Raw genomic sequence first — 20,370 nt, 5'->3', positions numbered from 1 at the left:
AGGGAAAAATATCTGTGTGCCATCAGCTGTGGGGTGGTGGGACATGGCAGAGGGAGGCCAACATGGCGGGGAGACAGGCCCTCCAGGGCCACTGGCTCCCCTGCCCCCCCAGGGCAACCACTCTGCGTGGGCCTGTCTCCTTTTCACCGCAGAAAAAGGTAAAATTGCCAGGCTGCAGGTGAAGGTCTCCTTCGCTTTTCCCCCCACGTCGGCGGCAGGTTCCCGGTGGGGGCTGAGGGGAGCCGGGGGGGGGCAGCAGCCGGTGGGGGCAGCAGGGCCCACTCTCCCTCTCACCCCAAAAGCGCACCGGCAGCAGCGCTGCTCGGAGGCTTCCTTAACAGATATAGCCTTCCCACACGGCGGGGTCCGCTAGCGAGCGGGGCTTCTGTCAGCATGGGACCGCGCTTTGAAGGTTTAAACTGCCGTGAAGGTGTTAAAGAGCACAGAGAACAACGCGTACAGGTAATACATGGCTCATGGTTACATGAGGGGCTCCATTCCAGCCCCGGCTCGGCTTTCCCAACCTGCCAAGGAAGGCACAAATCATGTCTAAACAAGAATGGAAGGAGCTGTTAAGGACTATATATGGTTTTAGTAGATTAAGCATCATTTTGGCCAACAGAAAACCATACGTTCCATATAGGCTATTAAGAGAAAAATAAGATATTTCAAGTGTTTCCAAAGCCATAACCCAGAGGTGAGCAGCTGGAGCGTGGCTGCCGGCAGGGGTGGCTGCACGGCAGAGGAACTGTGTTGCTTAGGGCAGGGACTCCTCAAAATTTTTAAAGGGAGAAGCGTTCTCCTCAAAGGCATAAGGGCCCAGTACTACGTTAAAGTCATATTTTCGGTAGACTTCGCCAAGACAAATCTTGGAACAGATTAATTTTAACAGTCCCGCTTTAAAATAACGCAAAAGCTTTCTCTCCAGTCCCACCTGATTGGGATAAAACTTCAGATGGGAGGTTTTAATGGTGAAGCAGCATCTGGCACGGGTTGCTTCTGACTAGAGAGAAACAAACTCTTTTCCTTTCCCTTCACCATTTTTACTACAGAAAGGTTGCCTGGCTCCACAGTGACATAAATGTAGCATTTTGCCTGGCATAGTAAAGGAAGTGACATAATAGGCCAATTAAACCCAAACATGAACACGATTTCCACTTCAGTACTTCTGGCACCGGAAGGAGGGAACTAAGCACGAGAACAGTGACATCGCGTTGCCTAAGAAGTGTTCCACTACAAGAGAAACATATATCACGCCTGGCTTAGCAGCACGTGCAAAAAGAAAAAAAAATTCATAGCACTCTCACAAGGTACATACGCTTACCTAAATCTAGGAGAAAAAGAAAAAAAAAAAGAAATTAGTAAAAGGTTATTTATCAGAGAATGATGCCCCATGAAAATACATTAAAACAAAGTGTAAGCTACTTTCAAAAGCCAATACACATCATAAGCATCTCTTTTATTTGTTGTAATATAAAGAAGCATACATCATTCAGTTCTTTTAAGTACAACTCAAATTGTACACTAACAAAAAAAGATCAATTCAGACATCCATGAACTTGTCACAACAGGATTCATTATGTTTTGCTCTGCTGGTATTGCACTTGGAATGGTTTCGAAGTAAGGCACAGTAAAAACAAAGTGCTTCTACAGCAGATGTCTTTTTTTAAACACATGCTACATGACGTAAAAGTACTTCTTCTAGCTTATGTATATATACACACGTGGAAAAAGAAAAAAGCATGCACTAGAAGATTTAGATTTCAACATATTTTGTTGTTTCATAATATACAAATAAAGTAGTTTAAAGATGTAAACAAATTGCATGCACATAAACTAGAGCAAAATCTTTAATACAGTATCTGAAAGCTATTATGCTTAAATAAAAAAATATAACTTATTAGTACTCAGGTTTATGTGCCATTTTTGTCCTGTGGAGGTTAGAAGTTTGGTGCTGGGGGCAGGGAATTATGGGCAGGCAGGAAGGATTTTCCTGGTTTTGCCGTTGTTTTTATTTTTGTGTGTTACATGTTGGCAGCAGTACATTGGTAAGAAAGACAAATATGGCTTTTGCAAAACAATGTATAATGAAAACATGAGAAAGCACAATTGCATTTGGGGTCCGGCATCCTGGTATTTTCCAGTCAAAAAAAAAAAACAAAACAAAAATCAATATGATCTAAGCTTTGAACTGGGAAAGCTATGCATTCCAAAAGACCTTTCTAAAGACATTTAAACTCTACAAAAAACAGACACTTTGCCAAGTGTAAATGCTTAAAAACTAAACACAGAAGAATCTGAATGACTCAAGGTTCGCTTTCCACTTCAAATGCTACTGAACAGGTTTCTCCCATGGCTGCAATAGCTGAAGTGCTATTAGATTGTCTTCAGAATTAACTAGATGCCAGGAGTGGGTTTGCTTATTTTTAAACAAGTACATTAGAAATTAAGTAAATTAACTGCATAATTTTTGGTTTCACTTTATCTTTGGCATAGGAAATGCCATTTTTCAAATTAAATACAGGACACATACCACTCTACATTCCAACATATTATGCTGAAAAGGCACATTTGCTGCTGCCTGGGTGACAAGGGAAGACTTCTCATTTTGCAAAAGGCACGGTGTTTAGTGCAACGTTCTTTCCCCATCCCCCAAAGAGTGTTTAGTTAGACCAAGTACAGTTCTACACAGCGGCTTCCCAGGAGCTGGCCATGTTTCTCAGCCACTGCTTTCTTAGCTAGATCCAGGCTTGGAAAAGTCACCAACGCCTCTCCGCTGGGCTGGCCACTAAAGTTGTAAAGCAGGAGGATGGAATCTGCATGGAGCTGCAACGACACAAGAAGACAAAGAAAAAAAAACACAGTTAAGATCAGAAACCACAGCTGGAACTGCAGTTTGTAATGCTGGGCGTCTGGTTCACTCCAATCCTGTGTCTGCGGTGAAAAGATTCTGGATGTGAGAATAGGCAGGAGGAGAAAGGACCAAAGATTAAAAGCTGGGCTTGGAGAACAGCAGCAGCTCTTATTCTGCTGTTGTGCTAAACAGAACGATGTAGACAATTCCATGCAAAGATTTTGCTAGAGAAGTAATTCAGACTAAAGGTTGACAAGAAAAGAAAGACTTAGATGTTAATAAAGGGCAAACGGAGCAAGAAAGTCCAGGCATTCAGCAAATAATTCTTGCACTATGTGGACTACTGGCCAAGTGACAAAGGCTATAAGGCATGTGAATACTCACACGCAAAGTTAAAAAAAAAATTATATAGCTGTATGAGAGTTCTGTGTTGGGAGGATAAGCTGAACTTAACAGTGCAAGACAGATTGTTCAGTAAAACAAAGTAAAGTTTGGTGCAGTCCAACTGAATTCAAGAAACCCTTCTTGCATTTTTAACAAAGCCAAGAAAAAAAACAGGATAGCAAGTGAGATTATTTAGTCATTGGAGCCAATTTACTTTGGAGTGCATTTGCCCTCCTGAATTCTTAAAGAACAGCTTCAAAATGCTGGGTTTAAAGCAGACATCTCTGCCTGCCCTATGGCACCCCAACCATTTCTCACAACATGCAGGAAGTCCTTCCAAGCTAAGTTTGGAAGCCCTGTTTGTTGGGTAGAAATGGATCTCGGTGAAATTTCAAAACCAAAGGTTGAAGGGTCAAAAGCTCAGCATATAAGATCAGTTTTTTGGAGAGGTCAGTGCCAGATAAAAAACACATGCTGTAAACCCAACCAGTTTTATGAGTATTAACCCAATTCAAGTTAAGTTCATGTGACATATCCTCATGATTTTATAAAAGGTTAAAATATTTGTTTCATTTTTTGTAGAATTTGCATGTGCCTGGTATACTCCAAGAAATATCAAACCTCTCAGTTGTTACCAGCAGCAGTTTCTGATCAGCTTTACAATCAAGCATATGAAAATAAAACAAGTACATGCCAGAGCTTCAGTCACCCAAACTCTCAGCAGGCAGAAAAAGTATTCTCAAGATATAAGCAACAGTACACTTTAGAAACTAAAAGCATATGTTAAGACAGTTAGTACAGAATTTGTATAATTTATTCTCACAGAACTAAAGTTAGTCAAGAAATAGCATGCAGAAAGAAATTCAAAGACAAGTAAAACATCAGGTCTGAAGCCCAGTTTGGGTTTGGAAGCAATTTTGGTTTATTTCAGAATAACACTGTGCTCAAAGAGAGTCGCACGCAGTTTGGGTTGAGCCGCAAATCTGAGCTAAGGGACGGTCTGCTCTAAAGCAGCTCTTTGCTCTTGATCCGTATAGGATCAAGTCATTTAACACATTGGTCCTGAATGTAAGTTTAATATTGCAGTTCAGAGTCAGCTGAAAACACACATGGAGCATGGTTAGACCTCTGGAGCACAGAGGAGAGCTCTAAAAATAGCAGCCTTGGTATAATACCAAGGTAAGGATCTAGAAATTCATGTTATAAAAGTTGCATAAAGTTAGCAGAGAAGTCTACACATTTTGCAAGCAAGATAATTAAAAGGGTTAAATAAACCCCTTCGGTTTCATTTTAAGACACACTAGTTTTAGGTTCTTGTTTATCTTGCTTTATAGCTAGAAATAGGTTTTTTATGTACATAAATTTTTTAAAATATAGATTCATAACCATACAAATCTTTTTTTCTGGGTGTTTTGTTCTAGAAAGAGTGCTGTCTATGTGGTACCACTTTGGACTGCTTAGAATTCAGAATGAGCTACCCCATGAATTATTTTTTAGTCAAAGGCTGTTTCCATCCCATACGTAGTAGAACTCTATTGCTGATCTGGTTTTCCAGTTAAACTGGGTAAAACAAGAGAGCCAAACAGATTGTCCAAGGTCACATAAATATGGAAATGGTCAGAATAATAATGGGTGTTCTTCTGTACATCACTGGGCCATGCAGCCTCTAATCCAGCTTCTCCTTAGCAGATCTAACAGTATCATGAGAAACTAATTCATTTGAAAACAACTGAGTTGATGGTGACTATGTGAAGGTAGCTTTATCTGTGAAGGTACTTCTCGCAAGGCTCAGTATTTGATTGCCACTTTTTGTATTGAAAGCTTTGTGTGGTTTTTGTTTGAGGAGAGAAATAGCGTAGTAACTAATCGGTAGCATTTTGAATAGAACACAATAGTATTGGGAAGTCACAAACTCCACATAGGTCACAAGAAAATTTCTGTAGGGATTATGTGTTAGTGCCAAAAATATAGGGAAGTTTGCCATATGCAAGTTTAGTTAGTTGCATTAGAGAGCCACTATACCAAAGAAACCTCCTCTTGGGTTAAAAAAAAAAAAAGGAAAGAAAAAGTAATAGTTCACATTGCATTAGGGAGATGAAGAAACAGAAAAATTAATGTCTAGACAGCTATGTGATTCATGAAAGAGAAAGCCAGAGGTTTGGGGGTTTTGGCACATGTTTGTGTCCGCTTTGTAGCCATAACAAGAAAAAAAAAAATCATCTACACTGCTATGCTAAAAACAAACCATTGGCCTGAAAGAGTCGCATGAGAAACGAACACTAATAAAGCCTTCTGGAAGTTTAACGCACCATCTGAGCAGAACCAGGCAATCACACTACCTCCACTGCTATTCCATCAACTACAGGTCACAATTGGCTGTTTCTTTATGTTAGTTGATTTTTTAATAGGACAAAAGCAGAAAGGTTAAAGCGAGGACCCCAACGCAAGCTAAAAAGGAGGAAGAGCCGTAAGGAAACAACTCAGTATCACCAAGCCCTTCTTTCCCTTCCCATTCACCAAAGAGACCCACCATTCACTGGAGACCCAGTTTCTGCCAGTCGCATCTTACCTTCTTCAGAAGTTACAAAGAGTTACAAACAGACCCACTCTTTCGGTGCTTGTAACACACTCCTTGCTTGATCGCTCAGCTGAATAAGGCCATTGTAGTCATCAGGCGCATACTACAGTACAAGTGTGATATGTGATAATCAGCGAGAGAAGGAACAGTTCTGGTACAGCAAGCCACACAGACGATCATTTGCAACCATAATTAAGAGCATCAGCTATAATAACTGGCAGGAGACAGTGAATTTGACAGATACTATTTTTATGCAAGATAAAACAAAAAATGCATTAACTAAATTACCAGTTGTAGAAATAAATTTAAAGTAAACACATGTGGGGGATATTCTAAACTGTGTGTTTGAACTGTTCCTTATCAAGGAAGGAAAATAGTTCAGATTATGAAGTGCTCTTTTTTTCTTTCTACTCATGAGGCAGCTGCATCAGGTAACAAAACTCCTAAGTTTGCATAATCATCCTTCCAGTAATGACTCTCACTGGGACAGCTGAGCATCTTCCAGCACACATACTGAAGTGGGGGATTAGAACTAGGATACAGATCTCATTCAGATCTTGCAGTCATGGAAATAAACTGCAGCTTCTCTAGGGCAGAGTGATAAACACTTCAGTTGCATATAATATTTGCATTACATAGATTACACACCAGTGTAGCTAAAGTAAAGCAATGTCCCAGCATGAATCCACTTAAAAAATAAAATGGCATTTATACTAGTATAGTGTATTTCCATATAGCAAAAAGAAATAAACTATACAATGTAACTGCATCGTGATAGGTTTGTAGTAGAAGAATATTAAAGTAAGAATAGTGACTGTACAGTATAGTCATACCAATCAAACAAAACGTCACATGTCAATCAGATCTAAGAAATATTTGAGGTCCTGGATCTAAACAGTAATCATGCATGCTATTGGAAGGCCTGGTACAAATATGAAATCTATAGTCAGTAAATAGATCTTGGGGAATATGAAACATTGTTTTGTATTTATCTCATAATCTTTCCAAAATTATATACCCTGGAAAGGGACTGAGCAGACATGCACATGTTACAAAGACTTACTTTGGAGTGGCTCCTGTAAGACAAAATGTTTAGCATAACCCAAGTTCTAGAATATCCTTTCAGTGGCAATAAGTTTCCTATCTCTACCTAAAATGGCTGTTTTGCACTAACATTTTAGAAGATTGCCAAATGCACACCACGTAGCCATACTATGCTGCGTTCCTTTGATATTTCTATAATACAAAAAGTCTCCTGCCAGCTTAGGGAGAAAAAGATATTATGTTTGGGCATTCAGGACATGTTTATCCGTACAAAGTGAAATTGAAAAGAAAAAAACCCAACCATCACAGTATACAGCTTCCACAGAGAACAACAACCAAGAGCCCAGAGAATGTAAAAGAAAAGAACCTTCCAGAGTTTTTACTACTGAATTCTAGCCACCTTCACATCTAGACCCATGCCATTAAGTAAAAGACAAATATAAGAAGTATTTTCTAGATAGCCTCTGCCAGGGCAATCAGACTGTGCAAATATTAGATTTATCAGTTCCCAGACCTGCCCTTGAAACAAGTCTACAAAATGTGAGTTTACTCTTTGGAAGGAATGTCTCAAGATAGTACATACTTTAGATTATCAGTAGATGTACAGTAAGCAAAGGTCTATGGTCTCTTGTGAGGGACAGTGTTTAAAAGGTTACACTTGAAATGCATAAACAATGGGGAAAACATGAAAGTGGGGAAACATCCCTGCACAGAAACGTCAAAGTTGTCAGAGCTTAGGCCCAGGCCTACGGAAAGGGAGAGGGGGGCAAAGCAGGGGGAGCAAAGAGAGAAACATCTATTGCTAAATACCTAGCAATAGAAGCAACTTCTAATCACAAGAAAGATAGGTAAGAGACTGCTGCTAATCAAAAGAGAAGTTGTGGAACAGTAAATTCTTCAAACCTACAGGATTCAAAAAGTAGTACTGCAAACCAAGCTAGGAAATAAAGTGGGGGAATTCTTATTCCCTGTGAATGAAACTGAAACTAACCTAACTTGCCTGTGGAAGTACATGATCATGAATACTTCTGATTCTGTCTGCATTTCAGAAACCCATAAGAACAAAACAAAACCACCCAACCACGCTTGCAGGACAAACAGTGTAAAGCCAGCAGTAAACCTATAAACTCACTGTGCTCAAAATAGAAACACAGTTTTGCTGGCTCATTCTGCAACACAGTGGGCCAAATTCTGCTTCCATTTAGATTTGAAAAACACCACCTAGTGACTTAATGCCCCAGTATTTCCAGCTGCAATTTCACTGAGCTAGATTCTAGCAGCTTATTTCCTGTATAAATGTTATTGAGACCTGAGACAGTATAATACTGAGATAATATGAAATTTCATATTGTATTTTCAAATACCTATCCTTAACACACAAGTAACTGGTAAGAAGTTACCAAATACTGCAATAGTTCCCCTTAAACTTAAGTGAAATAAAATTAAACGCGGATCTCACTGTTAGTGCCTCCATGACCCTCTTCTTATCCCACTACCATCTAGTTCCCACCTTTCTTGCTTCTCTGAGCTGGAACACAGCCTCTTTCCTCAGAGCTGCTGCCTTGTCCCCTCCTCTCACAACTCTTGGGGTGTTGGACTTCCTTCCAACCTAAAAGATTCCGCGATTCTTTCTCACCCAGGGACTTTAATCTCATTATGCCAATAGTAGCATTAAAATACAGTGGTCTACTAGAATGATGCAGTAGAAAATCCTGCTTTTTAAGCCATGACTTAATCTATGGAACACAATCTCTATCAGAGTTTTCCTTCAACTCATCCTATTAAACTGGATACTCTCACAGGCTCATAGTTGATGAACAGGGCAGACCTATTTCCTAGAATGACTGAAGAAGAATTTAGAAATAAATTCAGACAATAAAGCAATTTCTCTTTCCCCTTCATAGCAGCCATCGAGAAGTCTAGCTTGGTCTAGTAAGGAAGATCGCACAGAATACCACTGTTAAATGAAAAGCTTCATTACAAAAGTCAGCCTCAGATGTTAAGGACATCAAAATCTGGCTCTCAGCGTCCACTCTGGTGCTATACTGACTTCTAGTGATCAGAGATGGGAGCTAGGATCAATAAAGATGAAAACTAAATACAGAAACTAGGTATGGGATAAGGTTTGCATTTTGAACATAACCTTAGAACATAACCAAAGAAGGAAGCAAAACAGAACCTTTGCAAGTGGTTACTAAATAAGATTCTGGGGTCAATGATTAGCTCTAGGGCAGGCTCAAGAGAGCAGGAAGAACATGCACATACTGAACAAAACCCCACAACCGACTGGAGCAGAGATTGCATTGAATAGCGAAGAAGGAAGGATGTCCCCTGTTCCCTACATTCTTCTTATTGTTGTTGTCTCCCCCGTGACAGTGGGGGCTTTTATAGCTTAAGACATGTCTGTTAATAATGGTAAAATGACGTTTCCTGAAGGACATGTTGCTTCTTTACAGAATCAGCAGTTTACCTTACGAGCTTAAGGTAAATACCTTTCTAGGTGTTAGCATTTGAAATGGCAGAGATTTCAACTCATGTATATTAAATAACAGTTATTATAATATTAAATAACATATTAGAATAGACTATAATAATACTAAATGACAGGTGTACATTAAATAACACTAACTCCTGTCTCCTAAAGTAGATGGCCATTTCTGAACAACAGCTGCATCCAGTACGGCAGCATCTCCCAGACAGGCTATCTGCTATGCTTACAGCAGTGCAAAGCTTTTTAAGATGATAGCAACCAGAGACAGACTGGTTAATAAAGAGGTAGTATACTAGACTCTGTGTTCCTGGGTTTTTTTTTTTTTCCTTCAAGCTAGTTTGCTTCTTTCAGAAATACCTGCTATGTTGAAGGGAATTATGGGACTGTCCTTGTTCCCTCACAGACTGTGCACAGGTTTAAATGGGTCACTAAACAGCAAGATATTGATTTCCATTTCATTTTTGCAATTCCTACAGTGGACATTCAAAGATCAGTCTAAAACAGCATATACAAAGCAATCTGAGGGGAAAAAAAAAAATCCATTCTAATTTTTTTTTTTTAGCAATTGGAAAGTATCTTTAGATACGCCCCAACTGGGAAAAAAAAAACCAAGGGGAAATGAAAGATAAAAACAGTTCTCACCTGGAAAGGAAAAAATCCCAGGCAGAATGGCCACTTCAGCATTGCAGCTGCAATTCTAGCCTAAACTACTAATAAAGTCCAACATAGAATAGTTCCCAAAGGGAAGAAACCCTTCTATGTCTGGAACGTAGAATCCGATTTGATAAATAGGTAACTGCGACATTTGGCACAAGTGTGAGGAGAAATACCCTAAATTGGCCTTGCCAATAAAGTATACTTTAAGAGTGCCGATAAAAGCACCAGGAACCACCTGTGTGCTCTGTGGAACAGATACCACCTGAATGTTTTCTGGAATAGTGAAATATGTAATGCCTGTTCCCAAAAATACAGCTTAAAGATGGTGCAACTTAAGTTTCTTGCTTCAGGCATGGGAGGCAACAGGCAGGAACCACTAATTTACTGCACCCAGTCTCACAGATGCTTTCTCCACACAGGCAACATTTCCGGGTGAAAGATAAATTTAGGAATAAAGCAAAACAAACAGCATACTAGATTCTGAATGCTCAGGGTGAACATACAATAATGACTTCAAATACCAGTAAGTGGGAATTCTTCCTCTACCACATCTTCTTCCCCTTCCCTTCCCTCATCAGAAGGTGCTATGCCTAGAACTGGCACAGACGATGGGGTGTCCCTCTCAGGCTACAAAGAGTCAGATTTCAAAAGGAACCCATAGGAAAGAGAGAATACTTCTTTGTTCAAGCATGCATTTCAGAGAAAAAAAAAACCACTAATCCCTAAAAAGTCATCGACAATGAAGCCTGCTGTCCTGATACGAGAGAGAAATGTTAATGCCCTCAGAATTTAGCCAGCCATCCATCCACTTCCTTTAATTTCCTTATTACTGTTTTAAGCACAAGTCACCCTCCTCCCTTCCCAACAATGAGCCTTGAATTCTGCAACTCAGAAGACTTGGAGGATTAATATACTGCAAAAGCTCTTTTTAGCTGCAGATAAAAGGCACCTAAGCCCAGCAGAGGTTTAAAGAATAGTATTTATTTTAAAATTCTCTGACATAAAAACACATACTCAAAGAAGTCCCTACATTTCCATCCTAGCAGATTCAGGAGACTGTAAATAAAGCCGAGAGGGTGACCACGGCCCCTAAATCTCAGTCTTCTCCTACTTTAGTTTTTTACTAGTTCTGAATGAAACATCCTACTACACTCGTACACAACTTGCCTAAATAGCAAGTCTGCTTCCTAAGAACTAATCCACACAGTCCTTTTCAGGCAGACACCAGTTCATTTTACATTCATGCCAATCTCCAAGAAACTGAGCAGCTACTACTAAATGCATGCTGAATCCTAGCTGACAGTTGTGAACTAGCTTTTGGTCAGTTAAGACCATGGGCACAGTTAAATTGCATCTACTTGTATGTAAACCTAACAGTTCTTGCCAGAATAGCTTGCAGAATAACTCTGCAAGCGTGAGCAATATGCCTGCATTCTGGTAATTGTAAAAAAAAGTCATTATTCGGAGACTAGAAATATTTCTCATTGATTCATGTAGCGGCTAAAGAGTAAAATCCATAGAGGATTTAGCCAGTAAATAAAAGAAAAATACTTTTCAGCAAAAAATTTTGTTCTGATACACACAAACAACTTCATGTAAACCCATCACCCAACTACTACACCCGTTCCTTCCTTATTTGCTTGATTTCTCTCACTGTTTCTACAACTGTGCAGAGTGATGAGAAGTGTGTTGCATGTTATTAGTATTTTTGCACTACTTTTCCCTCAAACTTTTCCCCCATAGGATCTGAAATTATTTTTCTTAATTCTAAGATCACATGTTTTTTCAATTCACAATCACATATTTTTCATTATAAGAGAAGTTTCCGGTAAACATCCACAGATCCCTTACTTCAACATAATGCCCAAAGACCAGCATCTGCTGAGCAGCTGGTGTTTTAGTCCCTGTCAGAATCATAGAACTACTACTGTCATCGCACTGCCCTATCTGAATTGTGCAGTAGGTATTTTTTGTGGTTGTGATTTTGGTTGTTTTCAGTTGTTGCTGGTTTTTTAAGTGTCCTTTAGCCATGTATCCAGTATACGATTGGAGTCGAATCAATGGCCAATCAAATGCATTACAGTACAACTAAAAAGCAGTTTGACATGAGTTATGTACTGAGTAAGAGAGTACTAATATTAGCTCTTCTGAAGATTACAGTATACTACAGTATTATACAGAAAGGTGATGGGGAAAATTACCATCTCCAAGATTTACTATTATAATTCTTCACAAGTTTTTCAAGATTGTTTAATGCAAGATACATTAAACACATGCAAACTGGAAGGACTTTTCAACAATAAAGAAAGAAAGCAGAACTACAGAAAGAAACCAAGCTGATGAACCACTAAACAAGAGGCTAGTGCTGATAAAGTTAAATTAAAATTAAAAAGCTGATCTGTAGATTTTTATATAATTTATTATTAGAAGCATGTACTGATGTTGAGACCAGCTTGTTGAAGCCCATGATAAGCAAAGTCTATCTCTTACGAGGCAGGTCTGGTATAAAAGTTGCTTTTGCTTAAGTAGCAATGCGCATACATGCAATATACAGTGCCCATGGACTGAAGGAAGAAAACAGAGAAGAATAAAGGAAGAACTTAAAACCTATTCCTTTCAGACAGCGACATACAAAGACAAAAATCACCCTTCAATCTCAGCATCTCTGATCTGGTTCCCAGAATACCAACATTGAAGCCTATTGAATATCAACATCAATTAGTTAAACAGAGATTGAAACCATGCCCAAACCACTGATGATCATTAGGGGCTCACTTTATAAACGAGCAGAAGCATCGTGCAATAATTCCTTGGGCAGCAGCAGAAAATGAAAAAAAAAAAAAAAAAAGTGAGAAGAGAGTAAAGGGGAGGAAAAAAGAAAAAAAAAAGATTAGTTGTTGCACCAGAGACATAGTATTGTCCCAATACAGTAAGTCACCACCTCTTTTTTCCCCTAAAGGAATGAGTGAGTATAAAACCAGCATTACCACATGTGGGATTCCAAGAACAATTCAAAATAATTCCTTGGCTCCTTTATAAGATATTGAACCCGATCTCATTTGGACAACATCTTCTAAAGAAATCAAAGAGGCGACCGATTTAATATCAGTAACTGATGACAACAGGAAGTTGCAGCAGAAGAATATCATTTCACCTTGTGGCAAAATTTCTATTAATTTGAAACATTTCATTGTGCAATACAAACACTATGAACTGCTCTCCAAATGCAGAAACAAGAAAAAGGGCAAATTCAGCACCAGACCCAACGTCCAGATTCACTAAACTGAAGACTTAGTGGAAGACAGAGCTACTAGACGCTGTCACTGACCTGTTCCAGACAGGTTCAGGTCACATTTTTCAAAGGTGCACTTACACTTCTAGCTGAATTTCAATGCAGAAAATGGGCTTCCTCACCTAAGGTTTTAATACACCTACCATCGATACACCAAAATACCCAGTCAAAAAAACAAACAAACAAACAAAAAAAACCCCAAAGCACAAACCAAAAGGTAATATATAAATGGCAAAGCAACAGAAGAACATTACTACTGTTTGTCTGGAAATCATGAAAGCCACAAGTAACTGAATTTGGTTTGAACTCTGGAAATATATGTCTAAGAAAAAGCCCTAAAACACGATGACATTCAGTTTCTTTTTAATGTTTGTCAAAATTCCTCACACTTTTTATAAGCTAAACTTCACATTTTTCCACTGAAAAACCAAGTATGCAAAACTACTTTCAAATATAAATGTAACATTTGAAAAGGAACCACAACAGGTAGAGCACTGTATCTTCCAAATACTCAGAATCTGGAACACATATATTTCAGCATCTGTTCTCAGTTTACATTCATTTACGTAGGAGATACCTGGCTCTACAAATTAAAGAAAAAAAAGAAAACAAAAAGAAAGCAAAATTTAAGATGTACCATGCCTGAATATTTCATATTAACTGCTGCTATGCATTAAGAAGAATCCATTTGCGTGTTCCCCTTTAACAATACCACTGTTATCCAATTTGGAGAATTTTGAAGGACAAACACGCAAAAATTGTCGTCTTTTCACACATATCACTTGAACAGTGGTTTGAGACCCACCAAGAGGATTTTAAGCCAGGGCTTCCGAGTAGTATCAAAAGGGCAGATTTGGTATTTGTGTAAGTGCTGTTATCCACAGAAGTTAAATACTCACCAGAATATACCATATTCAATTATCTTTCCTTTTAGCAAACATGTGATGACAAAACAGGGATATAGATACAATAAGCTCTGAGATGAAAGGCAGAGTCATGGAAAGACCCATTCCATGAATTCAAATAAGTGCTGCTGGAAAAAAAACATTTGTACGTGGTGCTTTTTTTTTTTCCAACGTTGCTCACGAAAGTAAGTTTCTAAGTGTTTGCTCACTGACAGAGCATTGAATCAGTACATACTCACTGTTACCTATTGCACATAGAATATTTGCTATGGTTTGGAAAATAGTTTTCCTTTAGGTTGCAATGTAGTGCAGTTCTAATGGAAAATGTTCCTGCCTGTAACCAAAATAATTAGTTCTTGAAAGAGCGTCTGACAGAGGCGTCTTGTCTCTCTCCTTTTGCAAGCAAGTCACCACACCTAGGTCAAAGCCTTTTGTACTAGAAATTTGCTCTCAGCAGACTTTAAGTCTTAAGCCTGAAGGCCAAACACTGACCCTACCTAGGGCTTCCACCAAAAAGTGGCCAAGACTGAAAGCTTTCGGCAGCTCTTACCTTCCTCTGGCAGCCCCTTTGCAGCCCCATTCACACTGGGGCTCTGTGCTTTCTCCCTCTCCAAACTCAAACCCTAACTCTAGACACTAAATCACTGCTTTCAAATTAGGGTATGTTTATTATATAAGGAATGAAGCAAACCATATATTACGCTTCAGTCTGCCAGTTAAATATACAACATCAAGCTTGCACGCTTGTTTAGCAATTTCCAAAAGCACTCACTCACTCGCTCAGTTTGACCCCCCCCGCTGATCATTATTTGAAGGCCCAAATACAGTATCAAGGAGAGGGACTGCGTACTAACCTGGTACCCCTGGAAGAAACTGAGTATCTCCTTCATTCCGGTGTTATATGGCAAGCCCTGCATCCGGACTAACGCTCCAGGCTGGGGCAGAATGGGAGTGTGGGTGGCAGTGGCAGCAGCGGCTACAGCTCCTGGAGGAGCTGCAATATACCCCACCGTGGTAGGGGATACCGGAGGACTGAAAGAGAACGAGGGGCAAAATCGTTACGAAAACCAATAACTGGGTTTAGTACTCTGAATAGGCAAAGTTGAAACTGAAGATTTACATTTGAGAACAGGCCCAAAAACCATATAAAACCAAGCAGCCCTCACGCGGGCTGCTCTGTGGACTTCATTTCTCTTCAGGATCTGATAAATTATTTTTAGAGAAGGGAGGGAAAGGAAAACAGCTAACATTTGTAGCCGAAGACATGAAAAGAGTGGCATTTGCTATTTCACAGGGGAAGAGAAAAATAGTAGCTGCATATGACTTGTTCTAAGATCATTAATAAAACCATAAATTTAAAAAAAAAAAAAAAAAAAAAAAAGAAGGTGGGGACGGAGGGAATCAAAGTATGAAAAGCAGGCAAGAGCCCTGATCTGGTACTTCTGAGCCACAGAACAGTAAGTAAAGAAGTAAAGTAGCATCTCTGGTCAGGGCCCGTCTAGCAGTTCACTAGATACTCAGGCTAGTAAGCGTCACAAGCCTAGGGACTACCAGTGAACAAGGTATTGCCCCATGGACCCAAGTGCTAGACTTCAGTGAGCCACGTTGATGCCATCGGAGGAAAGGGAAAAGGTATAGATCTGCTTTGCTTACACATGTGAAGTGTTCTTTGGTCTCACTGATATAAGAAATGAAACGTAGTACACACCCATGATGAGTCTTTCAGTGTGTAAACAGTATTATAAATTCAAGAACAAACTAAGGGATGAGGGTAGAGGCATGTATTGACACAGCTTCTCACTCGGCCGAGAAATAGACCTGCTTTGATGACATTGCCCCACTGCCAAACACACTGTTAAATATTAGACCAACATTATCATGAGATTCAAACAGAACCTACAGAAAAGCCAAACTTCATTAGATGGCCACAGAGAATCAGTTAAAATGGCTACCCTCTCTGCTGATGAACATCAAGTTCCCAGGATTATCCAGGCTTATTGCATAAGTACAAATTTAAGAGCAGTTCACGGGTGACCACACAGGTGCCTGCTCCACTGCAATGAAATGCCAAGAGAAGCAGCTAAGCCTAGGGGTTACCTGGGATAGTACGCTGTGTAATTCATATAAAGCTGGGCAGCCTGAGCTGGGTAGTAGGTAACAGCTGGAGGAGCAGCCGCGGAGGCCTGGGGAGTCCTGGTGGTTGGCAAGAGGGCTTGTGGCTGGTAAAGCGCTGCTTCTGCTGGGATCACAGCTGCTGTTTGGAAAGCAGCATAAGCTGGTGGAGAAAGACCTAAAACCAAACCAGGACATAGCAATAAAAAACAATCAGAATGGAGATCTCTGCTATAGGAAAGGAATTATTCATCCCAGTGTGATTAATACAATCCAGGCATGATTAACGAACACTTGTTCAAAGGGTGCTCTCTGGCCTCTCCCCTGGAGACCCCTGCTACGTCACCATGAACGACAACTGGGGCATTTGAAATGAGCAATTCCTAAGAGTTCACAGCTCCTAGAGCTGAGCAGCCTTCTCCATATGCAAATGGAAAGTAGGGAACTTCAGAGTTATTCGAAGAAAGCATAAAGCCATGTGCATAGAGAAAGCTGGCGTGCACACCAACACACTCTCTGTTCTCTCTAACAGAAGTTGTACTCTGTGGGACAAAAGTACCATAATATTAGCTACACATGGGCATCCACAACTGCTGACGATGGGTCTTTGTGTATAGGCCTCCTGCAACTTCAGAAAGTATTTTTAGGATATAGCAAATGGAAAAAATATCCCACTAGATCACTATTCTGATGAATTTTGATGAACAAATACCTGATTGTATAGGAACATTAAGCTTGGCTTGGTGCGCAGTCAAATTGATTTTTACATACTATATTTGGCAACTTTTTACTATTTTGCAAATGCACATCGGTATCTGCTTTGTGATTTGGTGGTGAGACCAATTAGAGACTAATTAGAACAGTAAAGTTCCATTATGGTTCTACAATAAGGTTCACTATGATCTCAAATAAAATAAATTTAAAAAATTCCATCCAGCTTCACCATTCTACTGTCTGTTAGCGTATCATCCCAGCGGGTGTCTTCCTTCAAAAATAAGCCCATAGAGTACCTTCTAAATGCTCTAAGGCAAGATAGCAAGAGCACTCGTTGGCAGCTAGAATATAGCATTTCTCCCCCTTTTTAAAATCCCTCTAATTCCAAATAGGTTTCACTACAGGCGAGTCTACCGCAGAGCTCAGAAGAACAGTCCACCCACATGAAGCAGTGTGCAACGATTTCACTGGCAAGGCCTTGCTGCCCTCTATTCACCACCGAAAAATACAATAAAAACGCCTCTGATCAATCCCATTATTGCCCAAAGGGAACAATTCCAATCTCAGCACGTATACAGATAGATGATTATTGATTATGGCAAAACCCAAGTCAAAAGGTGAAAGGCCACAAAGCTTCAGCACCTACCACATATCAGCCTTTAGCAGCAGAGAGCAGAAGAATTGGAGACTTACATGGTAACTTACATGGCGGTGGGGATAAGCCACTACGATTTAAAGTGCCACCCATTAAAACAAAGTTCATCTCCTCTCCTGAACACTGGAATACTTCCACATAACGGTCCTTCATCATTTTTTTGTGACATTTTTGAGCCACCATAAAGGCTTTGTCAGCAGATTTCATTTGGATAAAAGCGTCACCTGACGGTCGTCCCTAGGGGAAGGGTGGTGGGGGAATAATCGTAAGTCAATCTGCTATTAAAGCACTCAGAGCACAAAGAAAAGCAGAAAGCACCAAGATCAAATATCCACTGAAAGTCTGTATTGTTCTTCCTCATCTGGCACCAATGACTAATAGCAATTATTTTTAGGAGCAGAAAGGCAACACTCCTGTAACCAGCACCCAGTTAACACAACCTACTTCTGTCTTCTGCAGGAAGAAATAGAGAATAATTTAGCATGGAAACAAAGTTTGGAGGCTTCTAATCCAAACGCTGTTCAAAGCGGGGCTAACTTTCAAGTTACATCAGGCTGCTCAAGGCCGCCTCCACTTGAAATGCGAGCATCTCCAGGGGTGGAGATTCCACAGCATGTTTGGGAACCTGTTCCAGTGCTTAACCAGTTTCTCATTGTGGTTTCTTTTCCCCCCTTCTTTTAACCCAACTGGAATTTTCCTTGATGCAGTTTAATAACATTTTCTCTTATTCTTCTGCTGTGAAGCTCTAGGAAGAGTCTGGCTTTGCCTTCCCTGTAGCTATTTTTCAGGTAATAGCACAGCAGTATAAAGCTCCAGACATGCTTTAATAAAGTCCATAGCTAATTCAGAAGTTGATTTCCAGGTCTGATTTTCTGCCACCTGACAGACATTGCTGTGTGTATAAAATATTAAAAATTTCAGCAAAAAAGCAGAATAAATATAGTAGAGCTCTCATTTGTTTTCTTTAATACCGCAATATTTCTGTGGCTAATAGAGTTTATTTTTTAACACAAGACAGCAAGGAAAAAAAATCCCTGTATGTCATTAAAATATATCCAAACCAATTTTTAATTATCAACTTCCTTTAAAGCCTGAGAAGTCTCTAATCAAGTTAGAGGTTAGGAAAACCTAATTTTTCCACAAATTCCACTCAAACAACACAGCTACCACTGCGCAGAAGCCCTGAAGCTGACAGAGCAGCTATGCCATCTAACACAAGACATTTCTGTCTTGTGTACTTCCAGCACTTGATGAAACACAAGGGACTATTTAAGAGAGCCTCCAGGATAAAGCTATCATTAAAAGAACAAGCTTCATCCTCCCCAGTCTTATGCATACATATATAGAAAGAAAAACAAGTGTGTCTGTAAAAGGACAGGAACAAAAAGACAGGCAAACAGAACATAGTATTTTCTCAAAGTTATGGAAGACCTAAAGCACAGCCCGGGACAGGTAAGCTACCCTGGCTTCTAACCCTCCTCAATAACTGGAAAGTGAGCCCTCTCATGCACAACGCTGTTACCTGTTGATTAAGGACCATGTGAACTCCATGGGGCTTGATATCAGCTGTGGCATCTCCCATAAATTCCAGGATGTCATCAATGCCAGCAGTGTAAGGAAGGCCTCTGAGCCGGACACAGTCACGTATGCTACCCGTGGCAATGGTGTATGGCGGGGGTATGACAGGAATGATGGGAGTGGGGAGAGTGGGAATAAGAGGCGTTGACATATATCGATTAAGTACCTGTTGGCAAAAAAGCACGTTGATAGAGATTTACACATCATCTGGCTGAGCACAAATCAATTCTCACAATACTAATTTCACACATTTTAATAAATCCACTTCCAGCATCAGAGAAAAAAAAAACCCTTCTTAAACCAAATTATTGTGAATAGTTTCCTGTTGGGGACTTGAAAGTTTAAAAATCAGAAGGGGAGAGGGGAAGTCTAACAAATCTAATTTGCTAGACCCTAATAACAGATCTTTCTAATCTCATTATAAAAAAGTTAAAAGCAGATTACAGTTCATTTTAGAATTTCCCGACAAGGAACATCTGAAAACCAGATTTGTGCTAATAAACCAGTCCTGTCACATACACTTCTTTATTACATTAGGGTAAATTAAAAACAGTTATTTTAAAAAAACTGAGACCTGAAATAACTAATAAATAAAAACACTAGCTCTAATTAACTGATCAGGTTTTACGAATTAAGTGAGGGTACTTGTTTTTTTAACAAGTCCTCATCTCCAATTACAGGGTTTCTGGGAAGAAAAAAGTAATTAAAAAAAAAGAAAAAAGAATAAGAACTATAGGACACCTTGATCTCAACATTTTGTTTTCTCTTGACTCATTCTCAAATGACAGAAGAACATAACTTGCTGTTGGGGCCTACTGCTGAACAACACCTTTCGTGATGATTATTGGAAATAAAGAAACACATTCCACTGAAAGAGGTACCAAAAAAGAGGTTACAAAGCTTTAGTTTTGTCAATAATGATTCAGCCTAGGGAGGCTGTCTCAACAGAATCCTTTCTTCAAGAACCTATTTGTAGCACATTTCAAGCCAGAAATCTCCCTCAGCTGTGTAAAGAATACTGCAATTACTTTGTATTAACACTAAGTAGATGAGAGCTGGCTTTACCTCTCATAATTACTCAAACGAGCAGCCTGTAATTCCCTTAA

The 20,370-nt window shown here is 39.6% G+C and overlaps 1 protein-coding gene across 3 annotated transcripts in view; it reads right to left on the bottom strand.

Annotated features, from left to right (window-relative positions):
* Positions 1-2,667: 2,667 nt before the first annotated feature.
* ESRP2 (epithelial splicing regulatory protein 2) overlaps positions 2,668-20,370 on the bottom strand; it is a 44,859-nt gene continuing 27,156 nt past the window's right edge. Inside the window, exons 11-15 of one of the 3 annotated variants that reach the window (XM_074157944.1) lie at positions 19,209-19,430; positions 17,725-17,923; positions 16,303-16,495; positions 15,060-15,237; positions 2,668-2,826 (exon numbers count right to left, since the gene is read on the bottom strand). In XM_074157944.1, the coding sequence (XP_074014045.1) occupies positions 2,668-2,826; positions 15,060-15,237; positions 16,303-16,495; positions 17,725-17,923; positions 19,209-19,430 (951 nt within the window). Of the gene's footprint in view, positions 2,827-5,829; positions 5,920-15,059; positions 15,238-16,302; positions 16,496-17,724; positions 17,924-19,208; positions 19,431-20,370 lie in introns of those variants that run through there. The other 2 variants (XM_074157945.1, XM_074157946.1) reach the window with 2 other exon arrangements.

This window comes from Numenius arquata, chromosome 13 (assembly GCF_964106895.1).
Source record: "Numenius arquata chromosome 13, bNumArq3.hap1.1, whole genome shotgun sequence".
NCBI lineage: Eukaryota > Metazoa > Chordata > Aves > Charadriiformes > Scolopacidae > Numenius > Numenius arquata.
Note: the sequence above shows the minus strand (reverse complement) of the source record. Positions and strands in the feature narration are given on the sequence as shown.